Source organism: Ostrinia nubilalis, chromosome 13, assembly GCF_963855985.1.
Source record: "Ostrinia nubilalis chromosome 13, ilOstNubi1.1, whole genome shotgun sequence".
Classification (NCBI taxonomy): domain Eukaryota; kingdom Metazoa; phylum Arthropoda; class Insecta; order Lepidoptera; family Crambidae; genus Ostrinia; species Ostrinia nubilalis.
Genome location: NC_087100.1, coordinates 10420572 through 10440980, shown reverse-complemented (window position 1 = coordinate 10440980; position 20409 = coordinate 10420572). Strand labels below are relative to the sequence as shown.

The window sequence follows — 20409 nt, the reverse complement described above, 5'->3', positions numbered from 1 at the left end:
AACAAAATTGGTTTTCAATCCACTTCATACTTAGAAAGGTTTGTGTCATTTTATACATTTCAAAGAGATTTATAAACAATCAAGAAATAATGATTAATAAGTATTAAAACTTGAATACAAAAATGTTAGGTAGACATTTAGAATGGTGGTTACATAACGATCAAACCAAAATTTGTCTTTCTTTAGCAGTCTACACACCGAAGCAGCCTTCTTTTTTGGCTACGACATTAATTATAAACTAATCATTCAAATTAATGATAAATTCGGCGGGTCAGCGTCTCCAGTGTATAAAGTGCTAAATAATGACAGGGTAATTTGTATAAGTAACTTTAACGTAATATTTTGGAAATTTTGTTTCTAATTTAGCATAGAAATTTCTTGTGTTTCTCTAATTTACAAGTCTCACTTTGATCATTTACTTAGCTGTTAGTTTAAATAACTTCTAGTCTTTTCATAAACTCCGTCATTGTCATTTTGTCAACCACTGTAGGTGAGTATTTCTCAAAAAAAATGTACGTAACGAAACGGTAGTAACGAAATAGTAAGGCCATAAGGCTTGTTATACATTGGTGAAATATTGTGAATGCTCTTCATTTATTCAATTCGAAATATTTGTAAGTATGCACCCACATACGGGGTAATATTAAGGGGTTAGAAATAAAATAAGGGAGTAATCATTCATACTATTTTAATAAAATTATTTTTGTTCCATCATGTTTATCCATTTTGAGTCGTTCTCTGTAAGCTTTTTGCTTTCGGCATTGGTTTTTGGCGGCATTCCTAAAAAAACAAAAGAAGTAATCACATAGAAACGTAATCTAAATGATTTGATTATTTTTTGCTGGTGGCACTTCTGTAAAGCAGATAGTATCCAATCCTTTTGTTATTGACGCTCTATATTTTTCGAAATAAATAAAGTAGTGAATATTACTATGCTGAGTCAGGTAATAACAGTATACACTCAGCACTATGTTGTACTTTTTCGTAACGTAACGAAATTCGTAAAAAACGTTACGAAATATTAGACAAAATGAGATCAGAAACAAGTATTTTTTTGATAAAAGCTGTTACAGCAAATATAAAAGCTTAATAAATGTTCGTACCACACGTATTACAAAAAATGGTTAAATGAAGACTTATCGTTCTATATAAAATCGCTGATTTTACTTCCTGTTACGAAAAAGTAATCCCTCAAAACACACACGTTTTCACTGATTTTCGCGATAGATTTAATGGCGGAGACGTCAGGCCAACAGCCATTCAGAGTGCAGCTATTGTTGTCCGTGTAAAAAAAATATGGAATTGTTCAGAAACCATGGGAAAGTAGAAATAATCGTAACTAAAGAGTAAATAACGAAAGGGTAAATGAGAGCGACTCATTTTGTTTTTTTGCTTTAAATTGCCAATTCATTATGACACCCCATAGAAAATCAATTTGATACAGAAACTGCGATTACTGTAGAATGATAATACAAAGAAATTTACAATAATTTAGTTACGTATCGCATTTTATGAAACAAAAACACATGAAAAAGCTAGGGTGGCAAACAGGTTTTTGTATGAAAGGTAAAAAAGGACTATTTTTAAAATATGTAAATATTTGGTAATAAGTAGGATTAAAGCTATAATTCTTCGTTATCTTAAAGATTAATATTCATCCTTCAAAATTGTGTATGTGTTTTTTTGTGTGATGATTTATAAATATAAAACTTTTGAACTGTTTCAAAGCACACTTTTTTTTTTCAAAATGTACATTTTTTTTGAGAAATACTCAGGTATAATAATAACAGAAATAAAGATCTATGGAAATAAATAGGCACATTTTCATAAGGTACAAAAACCTCTGATTGCACGACGACTTGAATTCTAAAAGTCGACCCAATAGAGAAGAAACTAATGAAAATTTAAAATAATCTTCAAAGAATATTAAAGAAGCTCTAAAACAAATTAATGTTATAAAGAAAGAAAAACTGAAATTATAATTATATCAAACGACTCATTTTATATGGCCTTTGTAACTTATCACTATACATTTTTAAATCCACGAAAGGATTTAAAATGATAATCTTACAGCTAAATATTTTATCTACAAGAATAATCACAATCACAATTATTCTTCATAGAATAATTTAATCTATTACGATCACAGTCTCATGAGGAAATTGCTATCTGCGTGTCACAGTCATAATCACTATAGGACTACCTAATACAATGCAAGTGTAGCTAATATTTTTCAAATATGGCTCTTAACTTGCACTAAAGTCATTTTACACAGCCTCTGAAGAGCTCGTACATTTGAGCCTATAGGATCCTCATTGAATCTGAGTGTTTCAGAATGTTCCTTTCGAGACTTGACAGTTTTCTTGGTGCTTCATAGTCACTTGAGTCCGACGATTCTAGATGACGGTTGTAGGATCGGATCCGCCTCGCCCTCGTGTCGGAATCGTACATGAGGGTCTGGGTGCTGCCTTTTCGTGACCTGAAGGGCAGTCTGTAGGGCGTGCTGCTCTGGACGTCAGACATCGACCTGATATGCCTGCGGAGCTTTGATTCCTTTGTGAGTGGTGTCATGACGAATGTTTTCTCTTGCTTTGCTTCCTCGACCGACCTGGAAATAACAAAAAAAAAAACGTTAATGTATGAAAAATAGTTTCAAATCAATCGGATTGAGAATTCTATTATTCTTGGATACGTGAAAAGTATGTACCTAAATCCAAATATTTTTCAATTGTAAGTACTACATACTAATAAATAAAAAGAACAAATAATCAAGATCAAATCTATTCTAGACATATCAGGTCAGGAACCAATTTCGCCAATGTTATTGGCGGCAATGACATGAAAACGAATGAATTTATTACACTAGCGTTTGACACCATTGGACATCGCACTATTTTAAATTAGTATATATCTAAATACTTCAGCTTGTATGTATACTTAGTTAAAAGTTATGTAGGCACGGTTATTAGGTATTTGCAATAACAAAATACACCGTGCCTTTCCATTCAGGTTTGTTTTGATAATTATTTCTCTACTTATCATAAATCTATTTATTCTCTACTTCTTGAAATTACGTATTATTACCCCTAGAGTTAAATAAATAAGGATCTTAGTTCTAGATTATTATTCTGTGGTTCTAGTAAGTCCTAGCATTAATGATTGATCGTAAAATCCAACACACGAGTAAATTCACGTAAATTCAGTGATAAAAGAGATAAAAGGTTGATAACACAATATTTATCGATTTCTACCTACTGAAGTAGTACTGGTGAAATGTATAATTTTGCATAAATTTTACGCATACGATAAGATAGTTTATTTATTGATATTATAACCCCAGACAATGTTATCTTAGGATTGTTCTTCTTGCAACGCATGCAAGTTGTTTGTTTGTTTATTGGTGCATTGCGTCGAATGTTTGTTCTCAGCATTTAAACAGTGTATCAGATGCTACGTAATAGCTGACGTCAATCCACTATCTTTTCACTTCGCAAAATATTCCCTTTGTGAAACTACGAAAATTCCGTAGCAGTTTTCGTAACCACACTGAGAGAAAAGTTTTATCATCCATCCTATTCTTTCAGCTTTTCAGACCATGTTGATGCCTGTCTAGGTACATCCTATTTTCAAACCAATAAAGATTAACTACTTACATAGATTTGTATCATTTAAACAATGGTTTGCGTATGGGGCACAGGCACAGTACAATACAGCCTATTGCAACATTAGGACACTCCCTTGCTACGGTTATCAAGATAGATTCTATCCTACCTAGACGTTTACGGTTTTTTCCTAGTAATGATTTATCATAAACAGATACTAACAATCAATTTAGTAAATAATCTTACACAAAAAGTTTCCAATCGAGTCGATTTGATTAATTAGGAAAAATACGCAATAGATTATTTTTCCAAAAATTGTTCACTTAATGTTACCTACCATTAATTCAGGTAATACAAAAGCAATGTTTCTTCCAATACTGTGTCGTATTCGACCCGACTACACGAAGTCTGCCAGGTCAGGTATGTCTAAAAATAGTCAATTTACGTGTGTAGACTATCCAAAAATAATAATGTATCTCTTAGATCAATAGACATAAGACACTACTGATTTCGCTGCAGACTGTACAAACGCTGTTATCGGGCAATATTATTTGTTATACGGAAAGATGTCGTGTCGTGGTCGTCCTTAAGAATATGCCAACAGAATCGCGCGACGTGACGTAGGAATTGGAAACAACAAAGAATGATTCGCAGTAATTAAAACTGTAATAACAGCTTTATTATTGGCCTTTGCAATATTGAGATGGCCCATTAACATTGAGCTTGAGATAACAAACAGGTTCAATGTTTAGGAAGTATTTAGCTAGATAATAAATAATCTAGGATACTAGAGGCTATCGACCGATTAGAATCAATTAGGTTTTCTGTTCTACTTCTCCTTTTATACTAACGCCACCATATTAGCCGAAAGATCCATCGATTCCGTGATGTCTGTCTATTTTTGATGGTCGCCCCCATACCCCCACACTTACCTCGCACTAATATCCGCGGTACAGGTTGGTACATTAAACTAGCCTTGACGGAAAACTTATGGAAAACTCCCAATCGCGCAGAGGGCAACGAGGAGATTAAAGGACGTAGCATACTTATCAACCCGGAAAGGGATCGTAATCGTAATCTATCAACTCGAGACGGTCAGTATTCTTAGTATGAAACTCCATACCCAAGTAGCATTCGGGGTTCTATATAGTATGTCTAGTCGTTCACATGTACTCCACAAGCTGTGTATGTCAGCTGTATACGAGCTGTATAGCTTGCTATAATGCTTTTATAGAACCAGTTTGGGCACAAATTAGACAGCCTTAAGTTCACTATGGCTGTACATTAGCAGTATAATAGCATTATAATAGCAGTTTAAGTAGTAACATCGGACTTAAGGCTGACTTACGGCACTATATGGGACGCAGTGTGAACCATACAACGTACGTGAGTGTAATAAAGAGTAACAAGTGGCTAAATGCACAGCTTTCAAAGTTATAAAGTCCGACAAAAGTACTCCAATGCTACATAAAGTTCACGTGTGTCCTAAATTATTTCCACATTTTAATATTAGTTTGGTATTTGTACGTGAGTGCCAAGAGGGAAACAACTCGGGCGGATAATCATTTATGCAAATAATAACACGGGTTTTAAATACTTAATAATGTTAATGCCATTGGGAGTGCAACTTTATCGTGAAATGTATACATATTTACAGCTAAAATATTTACGCGCCTCTGTAAAAACGCGATATTCATTTTAAAATATTTAAAACTGGCTGAGAGGAAACCTACAATTTTCAGTTTTTGATATTGTATTGGCATTATAATTATATTACGGTAATTAATTATAACATGAAACCAAAACTCAATCGCTCTATCTGCGAATTTTGTGATAAATCTGCATTAATTTTGGAGATTTATTTGGTAAATATGTTAGGTTATGTAGAACAAAATGGTGGAAATGAAATACGGCTATGTGAACTGTTATAACTCCAATTTAATGCGGTGAGCGTATATTAGGTTCACATGTGTTCTGTTAGAATGCTGTTATCTATATGAAGTTCCACATTTGTACCACTACAGCGCTAATGTCTATAAATTTATTCTAATGTGAACTTATGTACAGCTTTAAGATGTACCTAGTTCAGGTCAATTGTGTATCTTTAATTCTTTCAAATACTGAAATTTTAGAGATCCGCAATAAAAAATATTAATGTCCGTTAAATCGCCTAGCCCAGGTACTAATAGTCAAGTATGAATACCTAAAGCATCAGACGGTAGTGTTCCCGGTTTAAATTCGTTTATTATGCCTGACAATTTATTCAAAGCGGAATGAGGAATACGATTTTCAATAGCCCATGTTCTTATTTTTTTGCGAAAGTTTAAATAATTGTCCAAATCAAAATGGTATTCACTATCACTACAACTGCAATCATCACACTCTGATATCTGTATATTTTGAAGGGAAATTTCAGGTTCAGGCATAATATTTTCCTCTGCATCATGTACAGAACCACCATGAACAACTAAAAACAGGCTTGGGGAAATGTGTAATAGAATATCACATTCACATTCATGTTCAGCTTAAAGCAAATAAGAGTAGTACTTGTGGACAAATAAACTGCTATTGATGTTAATGGACAACACATATAGTCCTTTTAACAGCCTACAGTGCACATGCGAACCATTGAAACACTTTTGTACAGATAGTAAAAAAAGGTTATTTTAATTATCACAAACAAGTCCTACTACAGCTACTAGCTGTATAACAGTCTAAAACAAGTAAACATAACAGCCTTTGGCTTTATAAATGACCACGTGTGTTCTATTAAAATGCTAGCTCTATAACATCGTACAAGTAGGCCGTTAAACAGCGGTTGCCGTATCTCTACCCTCCTATAATGCTCTTAGTCAGACGGCTGACTAAAGGATAGTTGTTAGAGTATTATAACACCAACAATCGTATAAAAGTATAACTCTACACTAGTCTACACTCCTATAAGTCCCTTAGACAGGTATAGGTGTAATTAATTGCAATAATACAGCTTATACATCACGAGTGAACTATACTAATGCTTTAAGTACACATTGGAACTAAATGTGAACTCTTAAATGGAGTAAAATGCTACTTGGGTACTGCAACGCACATGTCTTATCCGCACTGTAACGTAAACGCCTATTCTCGCGGTTGACAGCACGCGAAAGGCGATGACAGCTCGCGAAACGCGATACGGTGTTGATCCCTTTCCGAGTTGATAGGTCTGCTATTTACGAGTAGTACCTACATAAAGTGCTTCGATGAATGATTGTTAACAAACAAAAAACTCTACCTTTCTGGTGATGAAAATGGAGTTGAAGAAAATAAGGAGATGTGAAAACGGGAAACTTATTTATGGAAATTCAAAATTGAAGTCACATTTCCTAACTACAAGGAAATGTGACTTCAATTTTGACTCGGCAATTGATATGACAGTCATCATGAAGAACATAACCTTCTTGCTTTTTGAGCGTCACTCAAATCTTTTAGAATTGCTCATTCATGCTGATCTTTTGAAGAATAGAGCGCTATCAACCTATCATAAAATTACTATCATTGACTCATAAAGATACGCTGTGTTTAAGGCGTAAGACACTGCACTCGTGTATCATAAACATGATTACTGATTAGGTAATTTTTATGTTTTTTAAGAATAAAGAGGTTACATTCTTATGCAGTAAAATAGAAATGATTATTTGCGCCTTTGAGCGCCGAAAGACTGTGACAAAGCGAAGCAGCGGGTAGAGCTAGTGCATGATAAATGACTGCTACGTCAAGCTCACCGTTCTGCGCTTTATTCAAAGGGCACTGCAGCGTTTAATTTTCTATGGCGTTATTGACGTCAGATAAGCATCTAGCCTGGTCTATAGTGCTATACTAGCTAGCCCCGATGTTCAGTGAAGGTCACACGCGAACGGCGAACAATCGTTGGAAGGTGCCCAATGATCTTGAACGATACACGAAGCGTATTTGCAAGAATTATACATTCATACTGTTTTAACAGATTTCTTAATCGGACTACAGCTGTGTCGATATGAACCACAGCTACTACACAAAGCTTAAAATCGCGTAGAGTTCTTAAGTTCTTAATCCAGCCTTCAGCCGTTCAGCTGGATATAATTGGAGGATCTATTGATCCGATATCATTAGGTACTATTTTCTCACGCTCTACTATCCTGTCCCTAACGAATCTTAAAATATTATTAAACATGCCGAGTATTATTAAAATAATGGGCTAACTATAAATATTAATTATACAGACGACAAATCTTCATTCATACACTTGTGAAAATTAAATTTCAATTCTGGTGTCACTCTTTAATCCGTTACCTAATGTAACCTAATGTATCTGAAATGACTACAAAACGTACGTGCCCTTCTAAGTCGAAATAAACTTCCTTTTCAGTCGCGTTTATTTTGATAAAGATGTTTTACTTAATTTACTTAGGTAATCATATACTTCTATGTACTTAGGTAATCATGCTGGTTTTTACTTTTTTATGTTTACCTACTTAAATCCAAAACATTTGAGATAGAGTTAACAATAGGTACATTAATCCAACATCATTACAAAATGTAATTATGATAACAAAATAAAAAGATAAACAGAAATGCTAAACATGAACCTATTAGGATAATGGTCGCTGTTATCTAAATAAATATTTACAGACAAAATCAAGCGGAATTTTTTATAACCCAAAATACCTACCCATTATACTTTTAAAAGGATCTAACAGAATGAGCTAGTTTAAATTGAAATCTAGGTTCAAATTCCGACTAATATTATTCGTAGTAACAAAATAAAAAGTTTGTACAGGTATTTAGGAAAAGCAGACTGAGTCAGTAGGAGGAGAAATTATAACAATTAATTAAAATAATAACTTCTAGAGACAACCGAAAATAGTTCATTATTACTAGAGAAATACTTTTTAATTAAAAATGAAAAACGGCATCGATTCTTAAATCATTGCTTCCTTCAATTCGCAATTAGTTACCTAATTTAGAGGGACTGCATTTAATGCAACAATTTAGCCGAAATTAGTTCCTATTCTAAGCTCCGTCTAGAAGACGTCTTCTAATTACCTACCTATTTTAAGAATGCAATTATTTTCTAAATAGAAATACTTAACTACCCAAACGTTAATTTGAGTCGAGATTAAAACTGGAAAGAGCTGAAGATTGTAAAGTTTTTTAAAGTTAATTTTGTCAACGAATTTTGGAATGATGGTCCGCGGTTCTGAATTTGTAGGTACAATTAGTAAATAAGCAGTTATCTTACTTTAAATATTGACCGTGAATTATGGTGGGTAAATCTAATCGACATTAAGATATCAGGAAGGTCAGCCAACGACGCCCACCGCTTGCTATAGTTTACAAATACTAAATTCCTTCGAAGATCATTATTTTTGTAGCACCATTATGGAAATACCTACATAATGATTAATGTAATTAATTACAAGTGAAACAATAGCATATTTACGTGTGTGGTTTTTCTATTGATTGATACATTATTGCACGTTTCTTTTGTTTTAAAGTGTATTTTGACGCATTACCTATGTTTCGATATATATCGTGTACATAAAATATGTATTTTGAGTTGTAGATTCTTTCGCGCTCTATTGACTGATACAATACCTAAACACATTTTTAACAGTATATTTATACTGTTAAACTTATTTAATAGCGATGCTTCTTCTTAATACCCGATAAAGGCGTTTAAACGTACAAGAAATATTTGATTACTGTAGCAACGTTTGTAGTACTCCAGTATATTTATAGAACATGGAGTGTACTTGCATGAGGAATTTCGCCAATTACTGGAGGTTACGAGACGAACCATCTGTTTTCTGTTCCCTCTTTATACCACATTCATGGGAGTTAACCTAGCCCTCTCGTTGTAATTGATGAACATAATATTTGTATTCAAGTATGGTTTCCTGCCACACATCTGTTGTGCTGAAAAAAACTGAAAAATACCTATTAGGTACTTTTACCTAAATAATGGTAATTAAAATTGACTAGAAGCGACTTTTAATATCTGTTATTCTTTATTCGTAATCGTGATACTTTTCGCGAAGATGCTTCAAGTATCAATCAGAAGAGATGCAGGCCATGAGCTTCCTCGTTATGGGCAAAGAAAAATCAATTAGGCAGTAATGTACGTAATAAAGGGATGAAATTGTTAAAATGACTTTTAGTATTTTCGAAAGACAGAAGAAAAACATACCTAAGCATTTTTAAAAAAATCATTCTGTAAACTGTTAACTTTTTAGCCCAGTGGGCATTCCTCAAATAGTATGCAAGATAAATCTACCAAATTATAAGTAAACAAAGAGAGCACCCAACTTTTTTAAGACCATCCTTATTAAATTATTAAAATAATTGTGCCGTATATATAAACATTGGTCCACTTTCTATTTGTCGCCGTGGGAATAATAACTTCAATTGACGTAACAGGCCCCACGCGGATAAAGAATGATCATTGCCGTGATATTTGGCAAATCACCAGACAGCAAGAAAAGAAATCATCCGGCAAAAACTTATTACAATACACTTACACCGCTTTTAGAGTTTGGCCGATTACGGTGCCCATTGCATAGTCAGTCATACATTTGACAATCTTGACAATATGTAATTCAATATGAAATACTCGTAGATTCATACCTACTTACTTACTTCCCTATTAGTTTGTTTATACCGTAAAATTTCTTTACAATTCTTCTAGAATAGATAAATGCATCGTCATGGTGTAGATGTATTGTTTCTTCTGGATTTCTGTTTACAACTCATAATAGGTAAGTACTTATGCAATTTCCTGAAGTGTTTAGGTAACAGGCAAAAGTGTTAGGGACCTATTCATTAATTTAAAATAGTGTTAAAAACTATTGTGTTCAATTTTGAGCAGTCACTTGTCAACTTTGTGTTTGATTCTTATACGAGTAGGTACCTATACCTACAACTGGATATGTTTTATGTTAATATTATTGTAATAATTTGAATTTAACATAATTTTTACAAAATATTTTGCATGTATTTTTATTTTTTACGAAATCGTTTTACGTCACGTACCTACCTAACAACTGAAGGTTAACTTACCTACAATGTACAGTTAGCATGAATAAAAAGTACGGGTGACAGTTTTCAGCAAGACACCGTTAGTCAATTTGGATTAAATTTTCAAATTATGTTTTTTGCTCCATCTGATTCGCGAGTAGACCACCTACTGTATAAATAATTCAAAAGCTTCCTTCTGCCTTCTCAACGGTTCAAAAATTCAAGAAACTGTACATCAATATTCTTATCGAAATTATAGTTTATTTTAATAGATAGTAGTTAAGACTACTACTAAATATCCTAAAAATACACTCCACCTCATAATTATTAAGATTCTGCAAACACGCTTGCACATTCGTCCGATTAAAACAGGACCTTGCAAAACTAGTTTTTATTCGATACCAGTTTCTTTTAAAGAAAAACACAGTCAGGAAGTTCTAAGTCAAAGTCATATCGATGCTTGCCCGCGCCAGACTTCCCTTATGATATCGGTACTTGTTATTTAAAACCGATAAATTGTGATGATTATTGGAACATATAATTACGACTACGAGTATAAAATGTACAGAGATTTGTTATTTTATCTTAACAAACACTGTTAAATCAAACATTAAATTAAACAAAATATTAAAACATCAAACTGAAATGGAGTGTTTTCTTCGTAACTTAATTACTGGCAACCCTAGTTGTAGATAAAAAGTCGCCTGATAAAGCCCAAAAACACGAACAGGATTTCTGTCTTATCCAATGACCATTAAATCATTTATCTAACAAACAAATGAATTAACTTCTTAAACAATGATTATTTATTTTACAACGATAAAAGTTGTTTTGAAGTGCAATTCTTGATATTCGACCATTTATTTTTATTTTGAGGTCAAAAGTACTTGCCTACTCAATTAGAAGATAAATAATCACAGCCGTTATTTAATAAACTTTTTGATAAAGGTACCTAATCAGATTGTATGTACAAGTACGTATTTGAGGTTGATCAGAATTTAATTATGTAATTATTTATTTTATTTCTTAGTTCACTTTACACAACAACACTTGCATCAGATAATAAATACATAGCAAACAAATAGGTATAGACAGCAAAACTTTCACAAATCAAAAGTAATAAAAAAAAAACCTTGAATACAAAGTTATAACGTGAATACAAGTTGTGTGCGTCTAATGAATAACTTAATTCAATTAAAAATGGCGTCTCTACGTAGAGTGCGGCTGTCGCCTGCACTCGCAGTGTTGTAAAATACTAGTAACACTACAAAAACGTAACTAAAAACGAAACCTTACAATTATGTTTCCTGATTTATGCTTTGTATAGTTTACATTCGCAAAAAGTACAGGCAGACACAGAGACCTTGTCCGCGCCCGCTAACTGACTCACCGGCTATTTTTAGTACATCACCAGATTATTCCCAATGGGGACTATACTTATAACCAAACTAATTAACATTGGAGCCGATGTAAACATACATTGTCCACAACTTATACGGCCAATTAAGTAGTGTTTACTTATGCCTGTGACACACGCTGTTTGTTTTAAGTAAAATAAATGATGAAATACTTATCACCAACTCCAGGTAAGAACCTATTAAGTACAGTTATCGTCTTTTGAAATTGCTACCTACTGAATTTAATATTGAGATTTTTGCCCTTACATGGCGAAGAAGATCGGCAAGACTTGGAGCGAGATCAAACACATAAGCTCAAGACCGAACGCGATGGAGGACTGTTGTGGACGCCCTCTGCCCCATCTAGGGGACATAGGACCATAAGTCAAGTCAAGACATAGTAACCAATTGGTTACTGGATTATGGGCCCATTATTGCCAATTTGCAATAATTTAGATTATTTGTTTACATATTAGGAAGGTAATTGTTTAATGTTTTATTTATACGAACACGAACCTACAAGTTGATACATAGGTAATAATTGTAATTTGGATTTACCTCATGGTGACAAAGATTTAACTTACACATTAATTTCCTGTTACGTAAGTATTAAACAGCTACAAATAGTGGGAAATATGGTTCTTTATGAGGTTCAGCAGTCCTAAACCGAATCTATGATGATCATAATATTTCCACCTTTTCTTAAATTATTAAAAAATAATAATAACTCAAGAAATAATATTATTCAATTAAATTATCTGTACGTATGTGCATTTGCTGCTTACTGATTTATTAAGTCATGATTTCCTATTAGTTATCATATCAATAAAATAAATAACAAGACCATGTTACCGTTAATATGTAATTACATGTAATCACGACGGGGTCGCGTTTCCTTCCTTCTAGATGCATCGATAAACGATATGGTTTAAATGGATAACTAACTAGTTATCCAACACCTTTTAATGAGTAGGTATTACGTGTCGGTTGCATAATTAACTGCAATGTAAGTGCCTGCTTAACCACAAACTTGCAACTTTTCAATCACAAAACACAGTATGCAAAAGTTTGTAAACAATTTAACATTATCCCATTTTTATACGCTTTTCGAAGAAATTAGACTAGTTAAATAGTTTAAAGTGCTGGTATTATTTCACAAATTTTAACCTGTTTTCGCTGTATTACTATTTTAACATTTAATTAAGTACCTAGGTAACATAAAACTCGTAGGTAGGATTGACATGGAAAAATCCATATAAGCAGACTTTATTCGATATGTTAAAAATAAAATTTGGCAATTGAATGAAACCCAAAGCATTCATTCCTTTCTTTCTAAAATCAATTCACCTTTGGACTGTAAATAAACGTGATATAAAAATATTTGGCACCGTATAAAAGTGATATTATGATTTAAATTTAATAGTTTTTAGCCTTGAAACTTCAGTAGACCAATTAGGCTTCAGTTAGTTGATTTGATAGTGCCTCCCAAAGTAAACAAATCGAGTGACAAACATTCAATCTCAGTACTTATTTTCAGGCGGCTAAAGTTTAATATGACTGTGATTTGTTGTTAACGAGCTTTGCATGCAGTCACGAACGTGTCTTTTAATTGTGTTTGTTTGAGTCCATTATGCTTTATTATTAATGCTGTAGAGATCAATATAATACCTAGGCAGGGTAAGTACTCACGTATATCTACTTTACATAATTTTCGCGTGTTAGATATAGTAGGTAACCGGGTGGCCTTTTAAGTCCTACGTTGGGAATTTGAAACCTGCCTACTAAGTACACAAAAAAATAAAACATGTACCAATTTCCAAACTTGAGCATATCGTGAAATTAAAGCTTTATTGCTTGAGATTTAAATTTAGTCTAATTTGAGCATTGGTTCAGAAATGTTGAGAAAATGGAAAATTTTCTCTGCTACGGCTGAATCATTATGTGTTGGGTGAACTTGGGTGTCGTCGTAGCAACGAAAATGGCGTTGAGTGCATTAATTAGATTTTATTTTTATTATGAATGCTGAACTTTTCATGAACTCCATATCTCAAAACAAGGCTGCAGTAATGATATTACTGCACATAATGTAGTACCTAGCTAGAACCGTTGACATATTCAGCTGTTCTTTGACTGAATTCACGAAGGTTACATTAGGTATTTATTTTATGTTATAGCGATAGCAGCAATTTTAATTGTTTAATAAGTGCTAATTAATCTACTCTATCGCATTGGGGTAACATGTAATGTGAGAGATATGAGTTATTAATTAATGAAATAAATAAATAAATAAATTGTTTGTTTATTATTTTGTGTCTATCAATTCCTGTTGTCATAATAAATTTTAATGCTAAATTACGCTGAACATGGGTAGCTAATAGGCATAATATCCAAAGAAATGTGACAGTGTTGAATCCTTCATGTGAAAATAGAAAATGTTTTATTGACCACTATGCGAGTACCTATACGAGTACGTTAATCTGCTTTACCATTTTCGTTGATTCCGAATTTGTCTATAACCTCTTCTTTGTAATTTTGAAATGTCCTTGAATTTATCTCAATTTATTCTGTCCTAATTTTCATCCATTTAGGTGAACTCTAATTAGCAATGGACAACTGTCCATCTGTCTTTATTATAATAATCAGTTTTGTAATGCTAATATTATTGCCTCGTCGCAAAACAAAAACATCTGAAGATGACTTTTCCTTACTGAGTCAGTCACGAGGCTTTGCAATGTCAGTTATTTTTTCAGTCACATTGTAATCTCATTCAAGAAAAAATACTGGAACTAAAGAATAATTATGTTGTGAGTCACTTTTGGTAAATCGAACAATTTATTTATTTTTGTTGTTTCACTGTAAATAAGCTAACGTCAAAGAACATAAAGCGAAAGACATTTATTAGCCGCTGAAAACTTAGAGCTGTATTCAACATTATATAATATTTATTTTAAAGTAGTAGTATATCTAGGTACCTAATTACTATTTCCACCAGAGCACTATTTTATATTTTACATTAATGTAGAGTTTATCATGTTTTTATCGGTACAAATATTATGAAAAGAATATTTCGCTTACAATATTACCTGCTGCTATGAAATGTGAATAATAAACTGCTACGCTAAATGTATATAAAATTTATTAGAGCGTGGAAAAATTAAGCTGCCATCCAAAATAAAGCGCACGCAGGTCTGCTTCTTCCACTCATGTACCTAAATTATAACGTTCATTGACTTGGCAGTGACCTCCAAGATTTGTTTGTTTACACATCCTACGACCTACATGCATACACAATCCAAATAACATAAAATATTATGTAGTTTAATTCACCGTGTCAGCAAACAATTTTAAAGCACGCTTCGTATATTTCAACAAAACAAATGAAGAACGTGTTACATAAAAGTAACAATTGAAAATCTTTAACTTATTCGACTGCATTTTTTGATTAGAGCCAGTTTGCAAACTGTATTAATCAGCTCTAGTTTAACAACAGAAGTTGCCCATTCATTCATTCATCTTAAAACCTGCAAATGCTTACGAAATTTAAACCAAAACGTCTAAAACAATGATCCAATCGTGTGTTTCGAATGGCTGTAAAATCAAACGATTCTGTTCGAAGAAAAACGATTAGTCATTGATTGTTCTTTGTACTGAGACCAATACATTACTAATACAAACACTCTAGATTTACAGTGTTGTTGTGACTTCAGTTTACAAATAAACAGAATCTGCCATGATATCGAAACATCTGTGCTCTTGTTTAACTCATGTATGTTAATTATTTAAAACATTTTACAGATATCATAGACTGATATTAATTTACTTTGTTTGTGTTTATGTTGTATGTTTAGATACCATAATTATTACTTCTATATTATTGTAAAATTTGATTGTATTAATTACATAAATTACAAAACATATGCATGCACCCAAATTAATGAATAGTTACTAGTGTCTTCTGTCTCTACATTTATAACATGTTTTATAGTTTCGCCAATTTAATAGCCATAAAAATATTTGAGAAAGAAGGTAGGTATTTTAATGTGAAAATAATGATAATTGGGAGTCTGATTGTAATTTAAAGTGGAAATGTTATTTTTGTAATTGAATGACACGTTACAGGTTATTAGTAAGTTTTGCAGAATATTCCTCACCACTCCTTAATTTCGTATCATAAGTATATGTTACTTCTTACTAATTCTTACAGTTACATGACGTCATTTACACTCGTATGTCAGATGGGATTAAGAAACCGTTAGATTAGTATTATTTGCATGCGAAAGTAATAAATTATCGTTATCTTTGCTATCTAATCGTATTTTAATTAAGAAAACATTATTAATGCTAAGATAAACACGCAGTCGGAGTGTAGGTAACAAATTCAAATAACGTTTTGCTAAGTAATGTTTAATTAAACTAAATAGGTCCTTTGCTAAATTTAGTAAAATTTTCCACGGTTGATTTCGCAATGATATCAAAATTAATGTAAGAGGAAATGTTAACCTCTTTTCAGTAAACTATAACTTAATTTTAAAGGATTAAAATTACGTCAATTATTATCTTAAATAAATAATAAATTAGGTATATCTTTAGATAAAGTAATATAGGTAATTGATGATCTGTGCAAAACTGTTAATTACTTAGACGGACCTCTAAAACCTACTATTAAAGGCCGGTAGATCTATTCTCATAATTAAAACACTGAGTACTCATCTTTCACATTATATTGCCTTATTTTAGATACAATTCATCACTTATAGTCCGATTTTTAATTCGACGGAATTCTGACAGCTGTCATTTTTTGACAATTCAGATGTAATAAGCCTTTTTTGCTTAGAATTAATAATAAATAATATTAAATTAAATTTCATCAAGTACAACTTACAAGAATGAACTATTGTTTGTATTGTGAATTCAATGTACACTAATTATTATGTTCATTTTAGAGATTAAATAGAATAAAAACGTGTTTTTAACACAGTAAAACAACATATTAACATAAACGAAAATATGTATTGATCATCAATCATCATTGTCGTCATCATAATCAACTTGGATTATAAAATTGGCATCTTGTTAAATTGATTATTTTATGAAGCTAAGATTTTATTAACAAAAGGATTTTCATAAAAAAGGTTTGTAACCCATGGATTATTGGCCAGGGATTCCAGTAATAGAAAAATAATTTCCCAATTTTTTTTGTAACTTCCATAATATGATAATAAAAATTCAAATAACCATTTTGAAATGATCAGTACATTTTTAAGCCTTAGTTTTTCAAATGAAACCTTAAATTCAAGAAAGGATTATTTTTTAATTTGTGAAAATGCTCTCCATTTTTAGTGGGAATGTTTCAATGTTGACAACACTTCTGAAATGTCAAAATTCCGTCGAATTAAAAATCAAAGTTTAGCACAAAAGCGCGCGGAGTCACCTCCGCGCGTCCCTCTATTCTGACGTTGATCCAGTGCCAGTGTTGTTCCTGACAAATTTAGGGTTGCCGTATTCTAATTCTAAAATTTCCGGATTTTTAAGGAAAACTAAGAAAATTGCCGTATTGTATAAAATGTTTATTTGGAAGGTTTAAATTTAAAAAAATACAAGTGATGTATTATGTACTATGCGTATACTACTTTTAAACTTACTTATTTTATTCTTCACTTTTTAAGGTTTTGAATAATTTAGTCCAAGAACCTACCCGAATAAAAGTGAAGAATCTACCAAAATGAGGAAACAACGATTTTAGACATTAAAATCTCGGAGATAAGGTTGCATTTTTGGCGTTTCTTTTCGTGGCGCTTCTACTTCATCTATGGTTTACAAGTTTTTGCGTTCCATTAGACGAAATATTTATTTTTTGTTTACTAAAACTCATGAAAAACTCTTAAAACTCTACTTTACTCAATTGCCGTATATTTTGATACGGTAATCAAAGTGCTGCCGTAGGTATACCGTATTTATGGTGCCTAAGATGCCTGAATGCCGTATATTACGGCAATTGCCGTATCAAGAACAACACTGCGTTGATCCTAGTGTGACATTGACGTATTGTCAATGTCTCACTATGGACAACAGCTCATTGGCCACAACGATACCGTTATTTCACGTTTTAGATTTTTCACAATTAACACATGATCATGTTTTGAGTAATAAAATGTGTGTTTATTCTATTCTCATCTATTTCATACATTTTATTAATATAGTAAGGAATTTAATCAGCTAAATCGTTAATCTAAGATATAATCAAGTTGGCTAAAGCTTGCCCTTTTAATACCCAATTAAAACAAACAACAAGGCGAAAAGAATAAGGGTTAAAATTAAGAAAAGAGAAGATGGAAAGATTGTTTGAATTTATAATGGTGTAAGTAACTTATCAATTATTGTGCTGTTACATGGGACAATTTAAGCTAATCAAGCGGTTTAGAATCTGTTAAAAGGATACCTATGGTCTACAGCAAAATAATGATCGGCAGTGATGCAAGATGTATACTTGAACCCTACTAAACTTTTCCTTATAGCATGAGGTTTATACTATGAGGAAAGTCCTGATGGTTAACAATGTGACTGTTTATATTAAAATTTTGTCTGTGTTTTAGATACAAATTCGTTAAATTTAACAATACAAAGAAAAATTTAAGTTTTATATTCGGCATATTATTATGATCCATGAATTACAAACACTATTTTCCTGGCCCATAATTTTGAAAGGACACTCAAAAGTCGATTGAAACTGAAGAATTTTGGGTCAAAATTTACTCCTCGGTTTGGTTAAGGTAAGAATGTAAGATTATAAGTCTGTCTTGCTAGAATTTAGGTACCTTCATTATTAGGTAAATACAAAGATAAATTCAACTAAGTATTAGCCGAGCCTTTTTATATTAGTTGGAGTACGAAAAAGACACACAGTCTTTATTGAGTTTAGATTCACTTATGCATCATTTATCACGAGAACCTATCACTATTATTTAAGATCTACATTGTTACCATTCTAGTTAAGTTGTTATTGGGCAGTTCGCAGTTTGTATAATGTTTTAGATGCAATCACTTTCTACCAAAAACGAGTTTGTTGCAGATTGAACTGTTGCATAACTGTCCAAAGAAAGAATTCAACTCCACATTTAGTTTGATTATGCTCAAAAGTCGAAGCGAAGTCGTTTTTGATTGAATCAGTCCAATCAAAGTTGTTGCCGGGCAGACAAATGAATTGTGCCATTCAGGAGATACTACAATGTTTCTGAGCTTAACTTATATTCATTACAAAGGAGACACTTTACAAGGACAGACTCACTGTGATATCACCACGAATGAGATAGAAACAGAAGGTTTGATTCAATTCAAAACATCGCACGGTTACGAATTAAAGGACGATTTTTCCCTATTCTAGTTAAAATCAATGCCACAGTACAAAATAATATGAAGTAAGTTTATTTGAAATGTTTTAAAACCATACCATTTCTAACGGATGTTATGAAAATAAAAGTAGGTAAAATTATTTGAAACTAGAACTGATCGGGCAATATCATCATTGCTACTACAAACAGGTTTGATCAAATCAAATTACTTGTATTTCTTTACAGCAAAACTCTTTTACTTTTATTCAAATTCAAATCCGTTATCAATATTAGTGAATAGCGTTACAAAATCATTATCACTGTTATCACTGATAACCGCCGGCCATGTTTCGTTTCCAATAACTTCGATACTCACTTTTCCCTGAAGTAGTCTGATATCTGGCTCATCTTCCAGAATATTTGGAACAGGAGCATCAGCACCGTGTGGTTGATCCATGTGTACAGCTTGTAACAGCTCTCCATGATGCGTGGTTCCACGAAAGTTTTGGATAGCGAACAGTCACTCATTCGTCACAAAAAACAGTTGCGGATCGGGATAATCGAATCGATTCAAATCGGGAATGAATCGAGTGGCGTGTCGTCAGTTTCCCGGCTTATTCACTTGTGTGTACTCGATTACTCGTTTATTGGCGTAATGCCCGCGACGATCCGACCGCTCACCAACGCCAGTGCACGCGAACTGAATTACCGAACTGCTAACCGCGAACGCGGCTTGTACCGACGAGTGACGAAAGATGACTCAGTTTGCTTACGATGTTGTTGATATCGAATATTTTTTGTCCGTATCTCGGAATGTGAGGACTGCGCCGTGAGATAAGGCTATTTAAATTGATTGGAATTCAACAATGTAAGAATTGGTTGAACATTTTAATATAACAATTAATTAACCTCTTATTTTATGATTGTTAGGTAGGTGTTATGTAGACTAAGTTAGTCACTAAACGATGTATTCAGTTCCACAGAATTTTGATTTTGTTAATAATATCTTTGCAACTAACACTGTTATTGAAATGTTTCACAGGACAATCA

At 32.6% G+C, this 20409-nt stretch overlaps 1 protein-coding gene across 1 annotated transcript; it reads right to left on the bottom strand.

The window, feature by feature from the left end:
• Positions 1-1794: 1794 nt before the first annotated feature.
• Positions 1795-20115, bottom strand: LOC135077649 (uncharacterized). The gene is made up of 2 exons (XM_063972209.1): positions 19736-20115; positions 1795-2608 (listed from the first exon to the last, which is right to left on the bottom strand). The coding sequence occupies exons 1-2, from the start codon at positions 19885-19887 to the stop codon at positions 2302-2304; spliced, it is 459 nt and encodes a 152-aa protein (XP_063828279.1). The 5' UTR covers positions 19888-20115; the 3' UTR covers positions 1795-2301.
• Positions 20116-20409: the final 294 nt, after the last annotated feature.